The following is a 14,817-nucleotide window of genomic DNA, read 5'->3' on the forward strand; positions in this document are numbered from 1 at the left end:
CGGTGTATATTTATTCTAAACGTAAAAGTACTTTGTAACCTATTTTTTTTATTTGTTATAGAACTAATTGTTTTTAATAATACGCTTAACTTTACATGGCAACATCTACATTAAGTCTATACCATTAAGTCTATACCACAAGCTCTTATATTTTCTAATCCATATATCATTGCAACCGAATGTCGTAAACGTTAGAAATTATTTTAAACTATGATTTCTGTTAGATCAAATAAGCTAAGTTTGAAAAATAAAAGGATACATTATCAGGTTTCAAAGATAGAGGGATTAGAAAATTTGAGTTAGTGGCAAAGATTCAATTTCTTGGTTGTCTGTCTGCCTGTATCGTAAAAACGTCAAACGGCTTAACCGATCGGGCCCCATTTTTGTGGCAACCCACAAGACCCTCAGAAAGGTTTTTTTTTAGAAATCTATCAATGTTTACTAAAATATCCACAAAAGCTCGAGTTTTGTAATCACAAAGAAAAACGGACACTTGAAAAGCAACATTTAAACGTTTAAATTATGGCTAAAAGAGGGGCGCGAAGCTAGTTATGAATAAAACTTTGCAACACTTTTATCATCTTAAATTAACTATAAAAGGCAAATATTGCATAAAAATTAAAAATATAAAGATAAGATTAAACACTTCAAACTCGTGCTGCTTGTTCTCTATAAAACAGTTCTGTAAAAAAATACAAATATGTTTATTTGTTGATGAAACTTCTGACGTTTGGTACTTTATTTCGCCAAATTATTGTATAACATATCAAACATCTTTTGTTAAATCAATCTTTTATTTTAGTTCTAAATTTTATATTTCTTAAATCTAAAGAAAGAAACATTCAGGAAAAAGAATATAATGAAAAGTTTTGAGTTTTTAAATTTCAGCTTCATTTCTAATTTTTTATAAGACAAACTGAGTGTAAGACTGATCCTTTCATTTTTAAATCCATTTTTCTTTCTTGATAATATTTGTTTATTTGTTCTCCCCCCCCCCTCTTTCTGCTTCCCCCACCCCCCTCTGCACTTTTATGAAGTATTTCGAACAGTCATTTCTCAAATTTAATCTGTAAAAAATGATAAAAAAATTAACTTAGCAAATCTTTCCGTTTCACTTACGGAATTTTACGAATTTACATATACTTCTTCATTTTACAAATACTTCTTCATTTACATATACTTCTTCATTTTACATATACTTCATAATTTTACATATATACTTCTTCATTTTACATATACTACTTCATTTTACATATACTTCTTCATTTTACATATACTTCTTCATTTTAGATATACTTCTTCATTTTACATATACTTCCTCATTTTACATATATACTTCTTCATTTTAAATATACTACTTCATTCTACATATACTTCTTCATTTTACAAATACTTCTTTATTTACATATACTTCTTCATTTTACATTTACTTCATCATTTTACATATATACTTCTTCATTTTACATATACTACTTCATTTTACATATACTTCTTCATTTTACATATTCTTCCTCATTTTACATATACTTCTTCATTTTACATATACTACTTCATTTTACATATACTTCTTCATTTTACACATACTTCTTCATTTTACACATACTTCTTCATTTTACATAGACTTCTTCATTTTTTATTTTGAAATGTTATATAACTATCTGCAGTTTAAGAAATACCATCTACTATTCTAATCCATCTAATCTAATCCATCTTCGAAACATTTCATAGTTACTAAAAAAGTATCTTCGGTCGAAATTTTTTTGAAGGATTATAGCGCTTAGGTTGAACAACACACTTTTAAATGGGGTAAGGGGAGTGTAAATGGAAATATTTTCAAATGCGCATCTCACTTTTACAGAGAAACCATGAAAATAAACATTTTAAAAACATCCGTCTTTTGTTTACATTACGGCCCAGAGACAGTACACTGCAGTACAAAAGATGCTCACACCTCTGAAATAGCTTTCCTTGTATAACCTTGCAGTGACACAACATATACACTTACTGAGCTCTAAATGAGTTGATCCAAGACTGTAATCTCAAGTTGGACATGGTTAGCTCAGCTCAGCTCAGCTCACTTCTTCTTGCTCAAGCCAACTCAGAATCTAAATAACAAAGGAATTGAGTTTTTGCCACAAACTTAAATCTTCTGATCCCAATATCTTTGCAACCTGATGGTGCAAACCTTTGATATTTCAAACTTAGATTATTTTATCTATAAGTAATAATAGTTTGAAATATCTAAGGTCTACGATATCGGATTACAAAGATATAGAGATTAAAAAATCAGAGTTTGTGGCAAAAACTCAACCCCTTTGTATACTCTCAGTTCAATGCTAAGATACAGGGTGTCCCAAAAAACATGGAAATTCAGTGACGAATTCGATATCGTGTTTTTAAATAATTCTTTGATTTAGTATATGTGATACCTACTGAGAAAGCTGTAATCTGTAAGAGTTTCGTCTGCTATGTTAACATTTTGTTTGATTATGCTTTGACTGCATACGGTTGTACTTAGTAAAACAAGAAAATTGCAGTATACAAACAGAGTAAACTTGTCCGTCTTCACTGTTCATCTTGCGGAGACATTATAGATACATCTTAACACATCTTTTACCCTTTTCATAAAATAACTTCTAGCAGACATAATAATATTATGGCTTTTGAAACTAGGTATTATTATGCTAATTCATAACAAAGACGATATCCAATTCGTCACTGAATTCCCATGTTTTTTGGGACACCCTGTACTATAAATTATATTGTATTTATCATAATATATATATCATAATATTGGAACATATAAATGTGTTTTATACTCAGCACCAGTCAACGATCTTTCACTATCAAGACTATAAGGTCAATTTTACCCTTTCTTCGTAAAAATACGAAACTAAGCCAAACTTTTTGCTCAGTAGTGTCTCTAATACATGCAAGTGTCTGTAAATAATGAAGATGAACTATTAAAATAAAAAATATTTATATTATAAAGATTAAAATTTATCTAGAATTTTCCCACGTAAAACAATACATTAACGCATATACAGGGTTACCCACAAAGGATGAGACTGTAAAGGTGCGGCTGAAAAACTCTTCAATTCAAATATGACCATTCCAAGGTTGAATTAATTGTCGTCTGCTTTGATTTTAGTCTTTAAAAATATGGCTAATTTAATGATTTGGAAAGAAAGAAAGATGTATAAAAGGATTACAGACCGTTGTCTCTTTTGAGGTTAACCCAGTATACAGATATTATATAACATATTCTATCTAGTCATGATGTCCCATCAACTAAGACGACATTTGATAGCGCTGTGAGTTAAAGCATTACAAACTTAAGCAGAATGTTTTACGCAAAACAAGTGTCAATCCAGCCCAATTTAAAGAGGGGGTCAAATAATAAAATATAAAGTTTTGGATAGAAAAAAGTGCTGACAAATTTGCTCTATTTTAACGCATTTTTTCGTATTTAATGTATATCCAATTGTAAATTTTTTAAGAAAGGTCTCTAAGGCTTACGCGGAAAACTGTGTCAACCGCCCCAAAATGAAATACAGGGTGTCCCAAAAAACATGGGAATTCAGTGACGAATTCGATATCGTCTTTTTAGATAATTCTTTGATTTAATTTCGTAAAGTGATACCTACTGAGAAAGCTGTAATTTGTAAGAGTTTCGTCTGCTAAGTTCACATTTTGTTTGTTTATGTTTTGACTGCATACGGTTGTACTTAGTAAAACAAGAAAATTACAGTATACAAACAGAGTATTTACTTGTCTGTCTTCACTGTTCATCTTGCAGAGACATTATAGACACACCTTTAAAGTCTTTTACCCTTTTCATAAAATAAACTCTAGCAGACATAATAAAATAATGGCTTTTGAAATTAGGTACTACAATGCTAATTCATAACAAAGACGATATCCAATTCGTCACTGAATTCCCATGTTTTTTGGGACACCCTGTAGACTCGCAGACTTGAAACACATTGAAACAAAAAACTAAGATCATATGATTACTGTTTTTGCAAATTTTCTTTTTTTTCCAAAAAATTTAATTTTACAATAATTTTGATTTATTTCTGGACGGCACAAAGTCGCGGACTTAAACCACATTGAAAATAGTTTAGACTATGATTCAAGTCTATAATTTTGCGACTTTTCTGCTTCTATAAAATTTTACCAGAAAAATTTCACACCCTTAGTTAAGACATAAATTAAGCCTGCTTATAAACTGTCCCATCAATTTTTAAGACAAGGTCAACTTTGAAGTGTCGCAATGCCTTGGGATAAGATTTTACCGCTCTAACTAATTTATGCTTTTTTGTAGCCCTTTACATGTACATTTTAGCACTACAAAGCACTTGCTGTTAGCTTTGGTTATTAAGAAATGGTTGGCAAAATTCTCATAGATTTTTGCTTGAGAGCATGAGTCCTTTAATTCACAGTGAGTTTACACCATAATATTTGTTTGTGGAAAAAACTCAATTATTTTTAATTTTAATATTTGAACTATAGAATTATAACTATGAAATTGTATTTCCTCCTGATGTATAGTACAAATCATTTCCCCATCCTTTTATACAGGGTGTCCCAAAAAACATGGGAATTCTGTGACGAATTCGATATCGTCTTTGTTATGAATTAGCATTGCAATACCTAATTTCATAAGCCATAATATTATTGTGTCTGCTAGAGTTTATTTTATGAAAAGGGTAAAAGACTGTAAATATGAGTCTATAATGTCTCCGCAAGATGAACAGTGAAGACTGACAAGTTTACTCTGTTTGTATACTGTAATTTTTTTGTTTTATTAAGTACAACCGTATGCAGTCAAAACATAAACAAACAAAATGTGAACCCAGCAGACGAAACTCTTACAAATTACAGCTTTCTCAGTAGGTATCACCATACTAAATCTAAGAATTATTTAAAAAGACGATATCGAATTCGTCACTGAATTCCCATGTTTTTTGGGACACCCTGTACTCTATAGACGTTTTTATTCTCTTGAAATTAAACCTTTACTTTAACCCAGAAATTGATACGAAAAGGGTTTAGATTAAAGGATTATTAAAGTACAGTCGTCGTCGTCGTCAGCATCAATAAAATGAAGATGACTTTTGATTTCAACTTTGAATATTACCAAGATTTTAAGCAGCATGGATTGGATTGGATACACATAAACATGGAAACAAAGAAAAGCTGTCAATTAAAAGCTTCCCTTGTAATTTGAAAAACTTGTTGTAAACCCAAACTAAAATAGAAAAGTCGTTTTCATTGTATTGATATAAACGCCAACAACTGTACTGGATGAAAGTTGAATAGATTTGATTTTGTACAGCCGTTTCACAAGTCTCATCCTGTACGGGTAACCCTGTAATTATTTTATAATTTTTCCCATTCTGAGGAAGTTAAGAAGGGACAAAATTTTGGAAACTTTTTCACTGCTTTCGCTAAATCATTGTTAAGTCACTGATTCCCACACCTTGAGAAATATACTAATCCTAATGTCCNTTTAAAACCAGGGTTTCACCATATTCCCCTTTACCAAACTTATATCATAATAAAAACTTTGTATTCTCAAAATCTTTTATTTTTACAATATATAAATATTTTCTATGCTATATTTTGTCCTGAAATTCCATTCTATTATTTTATAGGTCACTAAATAGCTCTCGCATTTTTGTCTTTTTAAAGACGTTTAGCGTAACACCTATTTTAAAGGAAAGTTGACAACTATATCCGGATTTTTAAAATCTTTTAATTTGCAGGGGTTGCAAGTTGAAGAAACTCTTCCGGTGTCCAGGGCAAATTATCTTGAAATAAACTATTTCCAACATTACTTAATTTTTTGAAATTAAAATTGTGAGAAATTTTTTAAAACGATTCAGGGTTTTCCATTTCCTAGATATATGCTAAAAATTTTAATCTTTGAATAGCTTTTGTAATTTAAGAATACAATTCCAAACAAACACACTTTCATAATTCACAACCGTATCATGAATCATTGGACAAATTTTTATCAAATTGATTGACGCTTAAAATATGTGTTTTGAGCAACATCAAATATTTTCTTTGTTTCGTTTAAAATTATCCAACTTTGATCAAGATCCGAGGAGCTAAAATGTTGCGAATCCAATGGACCCTGATCCAGGGGCTAAAATACTGCGGATCCCATCTTTATAAAGGCTTCGGATCTAATGGATACGGATCCTAAGCAAATTCTTGTATATAGAATAAAAATTAAAGTATGCCTAACCTACATATTTGTCCTGGTAAAATTATGTCAAATCTATATATTTGTCCTGGCAACGTATGTCTAACCTTTATATTTGTCCTGGCAAAATATAACTAACCTTTATATTTGTCCTGCCAAAGTATGCCTAACCTATATATTTGTCCTGGTAAAGTATGTCTAATCTATATATTTTTCCTGTTAAAGAATGTCTAACCTATAAATTTGTCCTGGTAAAGTATGTCTGATCTATAAATTTGTCCTGGTTAAGTATGCCTAATCTATATATTTGTCCTGGTAAAGTATGACAATTATGGTAATCTCAATAAAAACTGCACTTATTTAATCGGATAAACAGTAAAACAATATTAATTTAATAAAAATTTACAAAATCAAAATTGGTTATTTCCCTTTGGTTCTACTTGTACTTGTAGAACCCCTCCCCGGACTTGACCCCTAGTTTCCCCTGCTCCACCATACTGTTGATAAGCTTGCTCTCCTGCCTGAAGGGGTGATCCGGGTTCTCATTGATGAACTAGATAAAACAACCAGCATTTTTTAAACAGAGCTGAAATCTTTAGAATTGTGTCTTTTCAGTTCAATACGTGATCTATACTTTTGATTAATCTCAAGATTAATTAAATCTTCAGTTTGTATCCGGAAAAGAGTATAAAATACAGCAAACCAGAGTGGCGCGGCGTATCAAAACTTCAGAAGGCGGAAAATTTGAAATTGTTCGCACAATTTATTAAGAAAACTCTTATTGGTTGGAATATCCAAAACCAAGGGAAACAGAGCAGATTAAGCAGGAATCAAGTGTCCACAATCCCTTTAAGGCAGTTAAATTCATATAAAATGATCTGGGTTTCCTTATGCAGGTCTAGTCCAGTATAGTCTAATAGCTCAAATGGTCCCATTGGATATCCAGCTCCAAGTTTCATGGCTGCATCAACATCTTGGAAGGTTGCATCTCCTCTTTCAACCATAGCCAGAGCTTCCTAAACAACCATAGCTAGAGCATCCTAAACAACCATAGCTAGAGCTTTTTAAACAACCATAGATAGAGCATCCTATACATTAATAGCCAAAGCTTCCTAAACAACCATAGCTAGAGCATCCTAAACAACCATAGCTTGAGCTTTCTAAACAACCATAGCTAGAGCTTCCTAAACAATCATAGCTAGAGTTTTAAAAACAACTACATCTAAAGCTTCCTAGACAACCATAGCTATGCCTTCCTAAATAAACAAACATAGATAGAGCTTCTTTAACAACCATAACAAGAGGTTCCTGAACAACCATAGCTAGAGCTTCTGAAACAACCCTAACTTCAACACAGTCATAGCTAGATCTTCCAAAAAAACATAGCTAAAGCTCCCTATACAACCATATATAGAGCTCCCTGAACAACCATAGCTAGAACTTCCTAAACAAACAAACATAGAAAAAGCTTCTTTACCAACCATAGGTAGAGTTTTATAAACAACCATAGCTTGAGCTTCCTAAACAACCATAGCTAGAGCTTATTTAACAACCATAGCTAGAGCTTATTTAACAACCATAGCCAGAGCTTATTTAACAACCATAGCTAGAGCTTCCTTAACAGCTATAGCTAGAACTACCTAAAAAACCATAGTTAGAGCTTCCTAATAAATCATAGCTAGAGCATCCTAAACAATAGCTAGAGCTTCCTAAACAACCATAAATAAAGATTACTAAACAACCATAGCTAGAGCATTCTAAACAATAGCTAGAGCTTCCTAAACAACCATAGCCAGGCCAAATTAACAACCATAGCTCGCACTTCCCAAACAACCATAGCTATAGCTTCCTAAACAATCATAGTTAGAGCTTCCCTAAATAATCATTACTATAGCTTCCCTAAATAATCATAGCTATAGCTTCCTGAACAATCATAGCCAGACCTAATTAACAACCATAGCTAGAGCTTCCTAAACAACCAAAGCTATGGCTTCCCTAACTAGTCAGCTAGAGCTTCCCTAAATAATCATAGTTAGAGCTTCCTACACAATCATAGCTAGAGCTTCCTAAACAATTATAGCTAGAGCTTCCTAATCAATCATAGCTATAGCTTCCCTAAACAACCATAGCTAGACCTTCCTAAACAATCATAGCTAGAACTTCCTAAACAATCATAGCTATAGCTTCCTAAACAATCATAGCTAGAGCTTCCTTAAACAATCATAGCTATAGGTCCCTATCCTACACAATCATAGCTAGAGCTTCCTAAACAATTATAGCTAGAGCTTCCTAATCAATCATAGCTATAGCTTCCCTAAACAACCATAGCTAGACCTTCCTAAACAATCATAGCTAGAACTTCCTAAACAATCATAGCTATAGCTTCCTAAACAATCATAGCTAGAGCTTCCTTAAACAATCATAGCTATAGGTCCCTAAATAATCATAGCTATAGCTTCCTAAACAACCATAGCTAGACCTTCCTAAACAATCATAGCTAGAACTTCCTAAACAATCATAGCTGTAGCTTCCCTTCATTAAAACCCATACTATTCTTTGCTTTCTCTCTCTTTCTGCTCTTTCCTTCTTAATTTTTTTCATTAATAAAAATTGGTTTTTAAAGATCATCAAAATATGCATAAGATGATGAAAATGGGTAAGGAAATCTAGTGCATATATTAAGGATGCCCCCCCCCCCACACTCAATTAATTATTCTTCTAATATTTCTACCTGAATATAAGGTCCAAGAAGTCTGTTTACAATGAACCCTATTGTATCCTTGCAGGCTACAGTGTGTTTACCTTAAAAAAATATACAGTTTTAACCAGGAAACTGATTGCCGTCTTCGTCTTTTTTATTGGCTTTACAATTAGATTGACCTCACTACTAATACTTTGTAGCCCATGATATATAGATTTCAAAGAAGTATTTGTTTCTAATATTATGGTGAATATTTTAAGTGGATATTTAAGTTTACAGTGTTGTGTGTATGAATACAGAGGAAGAAAATTCCAAACCATTAGTTGAGCAAAACTGACACTCAGTGTCAGATTCGAAACATTAGACCGATTTGGAACTTTATTCCCCTGGAATATGGTTTACCTATAGCTCTACCCCAGGCAGACATAGCATTAAAGGTTTGATCTGAAGTGGAATCTGTTCTTATAACCTAATATATTCAATATTCTTAGTTTATAGTGAGCAGCATCGAAAGAATTTATATAATGTCGTTTTCTAAACCTACTGAAAATGAAATACTGCAGATATTTAGTTTTTTAATTGAATAATTATATTGAGAAGGAAGAAGACTGACTAGTTCCTGGATTCTGGTTTTTCCTGTTCCCGGATTTTCCTCATAATTCTCGAGCATTCTTAAGTTTCATTTAGACTCGAATTATTGCTGCTACAAGCTCTTTAAAACTTTTCCCGCATATTTCATGGCTAATTATTTAATTTTACAATTATTGAGGTTTAGGTTTAAGTATAAAACACATGAAAAATTGTCAGGACGAAATTTTATAAAATCGTTCGATGTCTCCGAAACTGCGTTGATCTGTACAGTGTACAGTGAGAACCAGAAAACTCTGGAATAGTAAGACGACTTTTAGACACAACCTATGACTTTAAATAGTCCAATAAACATTAGACACTGCAATTGTGGAGTGAATCCCCATTTGAATTAATAAGTGATTTAATACGTGTTACTAGTAAAACTATTTGCGTAGTACCAACATCAGATACCATTAACGCTTGCTATAATGTCGTCTTTTATTCAGGGGTGTATATTAGTTCCGAGACTTATATTTTTGCCCCCCCCCCCCTTACAGAGTCATATTTTTTCCCAAAATCCACGACTTAAAAACAGGTATATTTTACAGGTTTCTGAAGCCCGCGCAAACTTCGAAGAAAAAAGAAAAGATTATATTTGGGTTATAGTAATATAATGGAGCGTTTTGGTGCCCTGGTGCCCTAAAAAGGTCAATTTCATGGTCCCCCCTTAGATTGCTTTGAAAGCATTTCTGATACTGTTTTCTGTTAAATTTTTTTTTGTGAAGATGCAAATCATCTCTTTCCCCATTCCCCTTCCCTCTTCCACCTTTTCCCTTCCCTCTTCCCCTTTTTCCCTTCCCTCTTGCCCTTTTCCCTTCCCTCTTGCCCCTTTTCCCTTCCTCTTGTCCCTTTTCCCTTCCCTCTTTCCCTTTTTCCCTTCCTCCTTTGCCCCTTTTCCCTTCCCTCTTGCCCTTTTCCCTTCCCTCTTGCCCCTTTTCCTTTCCCTCTTCCCCATTTTCCCTTCCCTCTTTCCCCTTTTCCCTTCCCTCTTGACCTTTTTCCCTTCCTCCTTGCCCCTTTTCCCTTCCCTCTTGCCCCTTTTCCCTTCCCTCTTCCCCATTTTCTCTTCTCTTTTCCCATTTTCTCTTCTCTTTTCCCTTTTCCCCTTCCCTTCCCACTTTTTTTTTTACACAATTAGGTTGCAAAGTATCGCGACATAAACGATTAGGCAAGGGCGTATACATGGGGAGGGAAGAGGGCAGTGCCCCTACCTAGACCTGTAAAGGGGGCTAGAACTCAGAGCTATTACAATTTTCAAATCTGAAACTGAAGAGTGAAGAGTATTAAAAACATTGATTTGCTGTTTTTTTCTGCTAGTTTTGTTTGATGGAGAGATAAAGTAGTGCTTGTATGGTAATTTGACTGCAAGTGTTGTATGTGTACCTTTAAAGTATCCAAGAAGCCAAATGTTTTGAATTTACGGTTCAAAGCTCTTAGGGGCGGGGACAAAAAAAACCGTGCGCTTCGCGCATATTTTGCCCCCCCCCAGATTTATTTCTGTATACGCCCTTGCCGGATTAAGTTCCTTTTTTGGGGGATCTACTATTCGAAAACTAAAACAAAGATTAAAAAGTTTTTAAAAAATACGTTTTAAAAAACCATTTGACTTTTCTAAAAATTATTCCTCGAGTAGCTTCATGACTGGAACAGGATTGAAGAAATGTAATCCTCCAACTCTATCCTGTCTCTTCACGTTCTGAAATAGAAGTAGGATTTAAATGTCGTCTTAATTATGAAACAATCCTGAAATATATCATTTGCCATTCCCGTATATACAGGGTTAACTACAAAAGATGTAGTAAAGACCACCTAAAACTCATAATTCCGTTGCAGTCGTCTCTGAAGTCTCTTCTTTTGTGGGTAACCCTGTTACAGCCTTTCACAAATTCATATGTATATATACGGAAATGTAAACAAGTTCTTAACTGGTTTTTTATATGTTTGTTTACGTTTGTTAACCTTCTTTGTATCAGACATTCTGAGGGTTGAAGTGGAACCAAGTTGGAAACCAGTTTTTGATTTTTCTGTTTAAATTTGATTATGTTTGTTTATGTTTGTTTATGTTTGTTTATGTTTGTTTGTGTTTGCTTATGTTTGCTTATGTTTGCTTATGTTTGTTTATGTTTGTTTAGGTTTGTTTAGGTTTGTTTAGGTTTGTTTATGTTTGCTTATGTTTGTTTATGTTTGTTTAGGTTTGTTTAGGTTTGTTTAGGTTTGTTTAGGTTTGTTTAGGTTTGTTTATGTTTGTTTATGTTTGTTTATGTTTGTTTATGTTTGTTTATGTTTGTTTATGTTTGTTTATGTTTGTTTATGTTTGTTTATGTTTGTTTACCTTCATTATATCAGATATTCTGAGGGTGGACGTATTTGAAGCCAGGATAGTTTTCTCCGGGCAAACCTCGTCCCACTCCCGGAACAGTCTCTTGAAGTAGGAAACCAGATTAGTGATCACTCCGTTATAAAAAAAAACTCCGATAGAAAATGCCATTGTTTGCTTTTGATTGGTTAAAGGTAGCTACTATATAAAACAAACTCGTAATCGCTTAAAACGTGGATAGAATCTTTTAGAAATCAAAAGTAGAATCAATAACGGAATTTTATTTTTTTTATATTCGAAAATCAGTGCTAGTCTGTTTACCTGTTTGAGAGGCAGATTCTCCGTGATGGCCTCTACGACGAGATCAGCTGAGGCTAGAGCCTCACCTCCATCACTCACTAGGCTCAACCGACCCATTGTATCCTCGATAAAAGCCTCGCTAGCCTGGTTAAAAATTAGATAATAATGAAATAAACGAAAAAATTGAGATTTTGCCACAAACTAAAAATTTCTAATCACTATATTTGTTTAAACTTGAAGGTGTAAACCTTTCATGTTTCAACCTTAAACTTTTGTATCTAACAGAATTCATAGTTTAAAATATAAAAAGTGTACGACTTCAGGTTGCAAAGATATAGGGATAAAATTTCCGGGCTTATTTATGATCAATTACCATGGATATTAAGAGTTTTAATGTTTTCAACGACTCATTTTATAAGCAATTCAGCTCCCCACCCACCGTTACATGGGGCTTTTAAATAACCTGCTCTGAATATTTTAGGGCTATTTGTTTACCTTCACAAAATATAAAAGATAATTTTTATTCCAGAAAAAAAAAAACATTTCTTTGAAGCTGCAAAAAGAAACCTTTGATAGCCTAGTAAAATCAAATACAGCTTCCAGGGGGGTTTCAGGCCCCCCCCCCCCTGATAAGAACAACAAGTTTAAGCAGCCCCAAAACAAGTTTATTAGTAAGCCCGCCCCTTAAACACTGACAATTTCCAATGAAAATTCTTGTATTCTTAAATATGGGCTTCACTATAGTTGCTTCCTTACCTTGTTATCATCCTTGAACAGCTTCTTGGCAACCCTGGAGACACTGGTTCTAATTCTTTTCTCAGAGCTGGTCAACACCTTCTCACTCAGGTCTACCAGGGTGACCTTGTGGTTCGTCTGAGCAGACACCTGAACATATTAAACAACTACAATTTTACTTCGAAGTAATTAATGTATAATTATTTTGCATAAGATAAAATCGCCCCCTGATCTCTAATAGTTCTCCTTAAATCTATTTACTTGAAATGTTTTGTTATCATTATTGAAATTAGGTGGAAAAAATAATCAGAACAGCCAAGAGCTATTTTCCACCTAATTGCTTTATACTTGTACTGTTAATATAATCACCAATTTGTAATTGTAAACTCGTTTTGTACACAGATACATGTATTTTAGCAATAAACTTTCTCTATCTCACTATCTATCTATCAGAAATTAGGGGACTGAGCTTCGCAGCATCCATGAGACCTCCTATACTATAACATCCTCCCTGTGATATCCTTGCTCCCATTTGAGCTCCTCTTAAGACCTCTTCCATATACCTGAGCTATCCCTGCTCCCATGTGAGCTCCACTTAAGACCTCTTCCTATACTTGAGCTATCCCTGCTCCCATGTAACCTCCTCTTATGACCTCTTCCTATACCTAAGCTATCCCTGCTCCCATGTGAGCTCCACTTAAGACCTCTTCCTATACCTGAGCTATCCCTGCTCCCATGTAACCTCCTCTTATGACCTCTTCCTATACCTGAGCTATCCCTTCTCCCATGTAACCTCCTCTTATGACCTCTTCCTATACCTGAGCTATCCCTTCTTCCATGTAACCTCCTCTTATGACCTCTTCCTAAACCTGAGCTTTCCCTTCTCCCATGTAACCTCCTCTTATGACCTCTTCCTATACCTAAGCTATCCCTTCTCCCATGTAACCTCCTCTTACGACCTCTTCTCCTACCTGACTTATCCCTGTTCTCATGTGAGGTCCTCTTAAGACCTCTTCCTATAACTGAGCTATCCCTGCTCCCATGTAAACTCCACTTATGACCTCTTCCTATACCTGAGCTATCCCTGCTCCCATGAGACCTCCTCCAATGATGACGACCTCCTGTATCTGGGATCCTGTTGAGAGCTGTCTCAAGGTTATTCTCTGTATCGAACTGAACATCATTCTGAAAATAATAAGCACTAAAGGCATAAATGGCGCTTCTAGAGTTATTTCTAGTAATAATCTTTATACGGTCAGAGTATCAGCAGATCTCTGCAGTAAGCACCGGGACCTTAGTTTAAAGAAATATGTTTTTTTCCAGAGGCGTATACAAGGGAGCAATATGAGGAAATTCCCTAAATAATTTCTTATAATATCAATTTTTTCACTTCTCCATCTTCAGAATAGAAAATGGTTTTCAGGAATGACGATTGTCCCTTAAATTTAACCATATATTTGAGAAAGAAATCCCCCAAACATCGCTCAGAAAATTAAATTTTACTGTACTGTTTTTCACTGGCCCTAAAAAACGTTGTAACTTCTAATTGTTTTCATCTATCCGTTAGTAAAATAATACATTCTAAGAACTGTACATTGTACAATGTTTGCAGAATATGCTTCACCTTGTGTAGAATGATAAGACAAGAATTGAAGATGTGTGTAAATAAAACCTGTTGTTTTATCAGCTGTGTACACAGTAACCTTTAACTGGTAGAACTAAACTACAATGGAGGCAGAAATTTAATATATACATCGGGCTAGGACAGTCACTGTCACACAGGTTCATTCATAAATATTAAGGAACGGAATTTATTGGGTATCAAAATTTTTCTTTCAACTTTTAAGAACTCTCCCATTCGATCTGCTTATCTTAATTTTCTTGAATTTAAACAACTAAAAGTAGGGCTTACAACTT

At 33.8% G+C, this 14,817-nt stretch overlaps 1 protein-coding gene across 3 annotated transcripts; it reads right to left on the reverse strand.

Annotated features, from left to right (window-relative positions):
* Nucleotides 1-6,561: 6,561 nt before the first annotated feature.
* On the reverse strand, nt 6,562-14,608 carry LOC111715616 (hydroxyacyl-coenzyme A dehydrogenase, mitochondrial). Of its 3 annotated transcripts, XM_023490968.1 has the most exons (10): nt 14,525-14,605; nt 13,974-14,085; nt 12,922-13,050; nt 12,187-12,309; nt 11,881-11,970; nt 11,173-11,244; nt 9,321-9,387; nt 8,949-9,019; nt 7,105-7,233; nt 6,562-6,770 (listed from the first exon to the last, which is right to left on the reverse strand). In XM_023490968.1, exons 2-10 carry the CDS (start codon nt 14,082-14,084, stop codon nt 6,654-6,656), a joined length of 909 nt encoding a protein of 302 aa, XP_023346736.1. In that variant the 5' UTR covers nt 14,085; nt 14,525-14,605; the 3' UTR covers nt 6,562-6,653. The 3 variants fall into 3 exon arrangements, with proteins under 3 accessions (XP_023346736.1, XP_023346737.1, XP_023346738.1); XM_023490969.1 differs by lacking the exons at nt 13,974-14,085; nt 14,525-14,605 and adding an exon at nt 13,464-13,499; XM_023490970.1 differs by lacking the exons at nt 6,562-6,770; nt 7,105-7,233 and adding an exon at nt 8,589-8,627 and having other exon boundaries at nt 14,525-14,608.
* Nucleotides 14,609-14,817: the final 209 nt, after the last annotated feature.

The sequence above is a fragment of the Eurytemora carolleeae genome, unplaced genomic scaffold (assembly GCF_000591075.1).
Source record: "Eurytemora carolleeae unplaced genomic scaffold, Eaff_2.0 scaffold1826, whole genome shotgun sequence".
In the NCBI taxonomy this organism is placed as follows: domain Eukaryota; kingdom Metazoa; phylum Arthropoda; class Copepoda; order Calanoida; family Temoridae; genus Eurytemora; species Eurytemora carolleeae.

Coding starts and splice junctions, on each gene's coding strand:
- LOC111715616 (XM_023490968.1), bottom strand. CDS start 14,084: ATGATGTTCAGTTCGATACAGAGAATAACCTTGAGACAGCTCTCAACA. Junction 11,245..11,880: donor GAATATCTGATATAATGAAG/GTAAACAAACAT, acceptor CTTCTATTTCAG/AACGTGAAGAGACAGGATAG. Junction 7,234..8,948: donor TTCTTGGACCTTATATTCAG/GTAGAAATATTA, acceptor ATGGTTGTTTAG/GAAGCTCTGGCTATGGTTGA.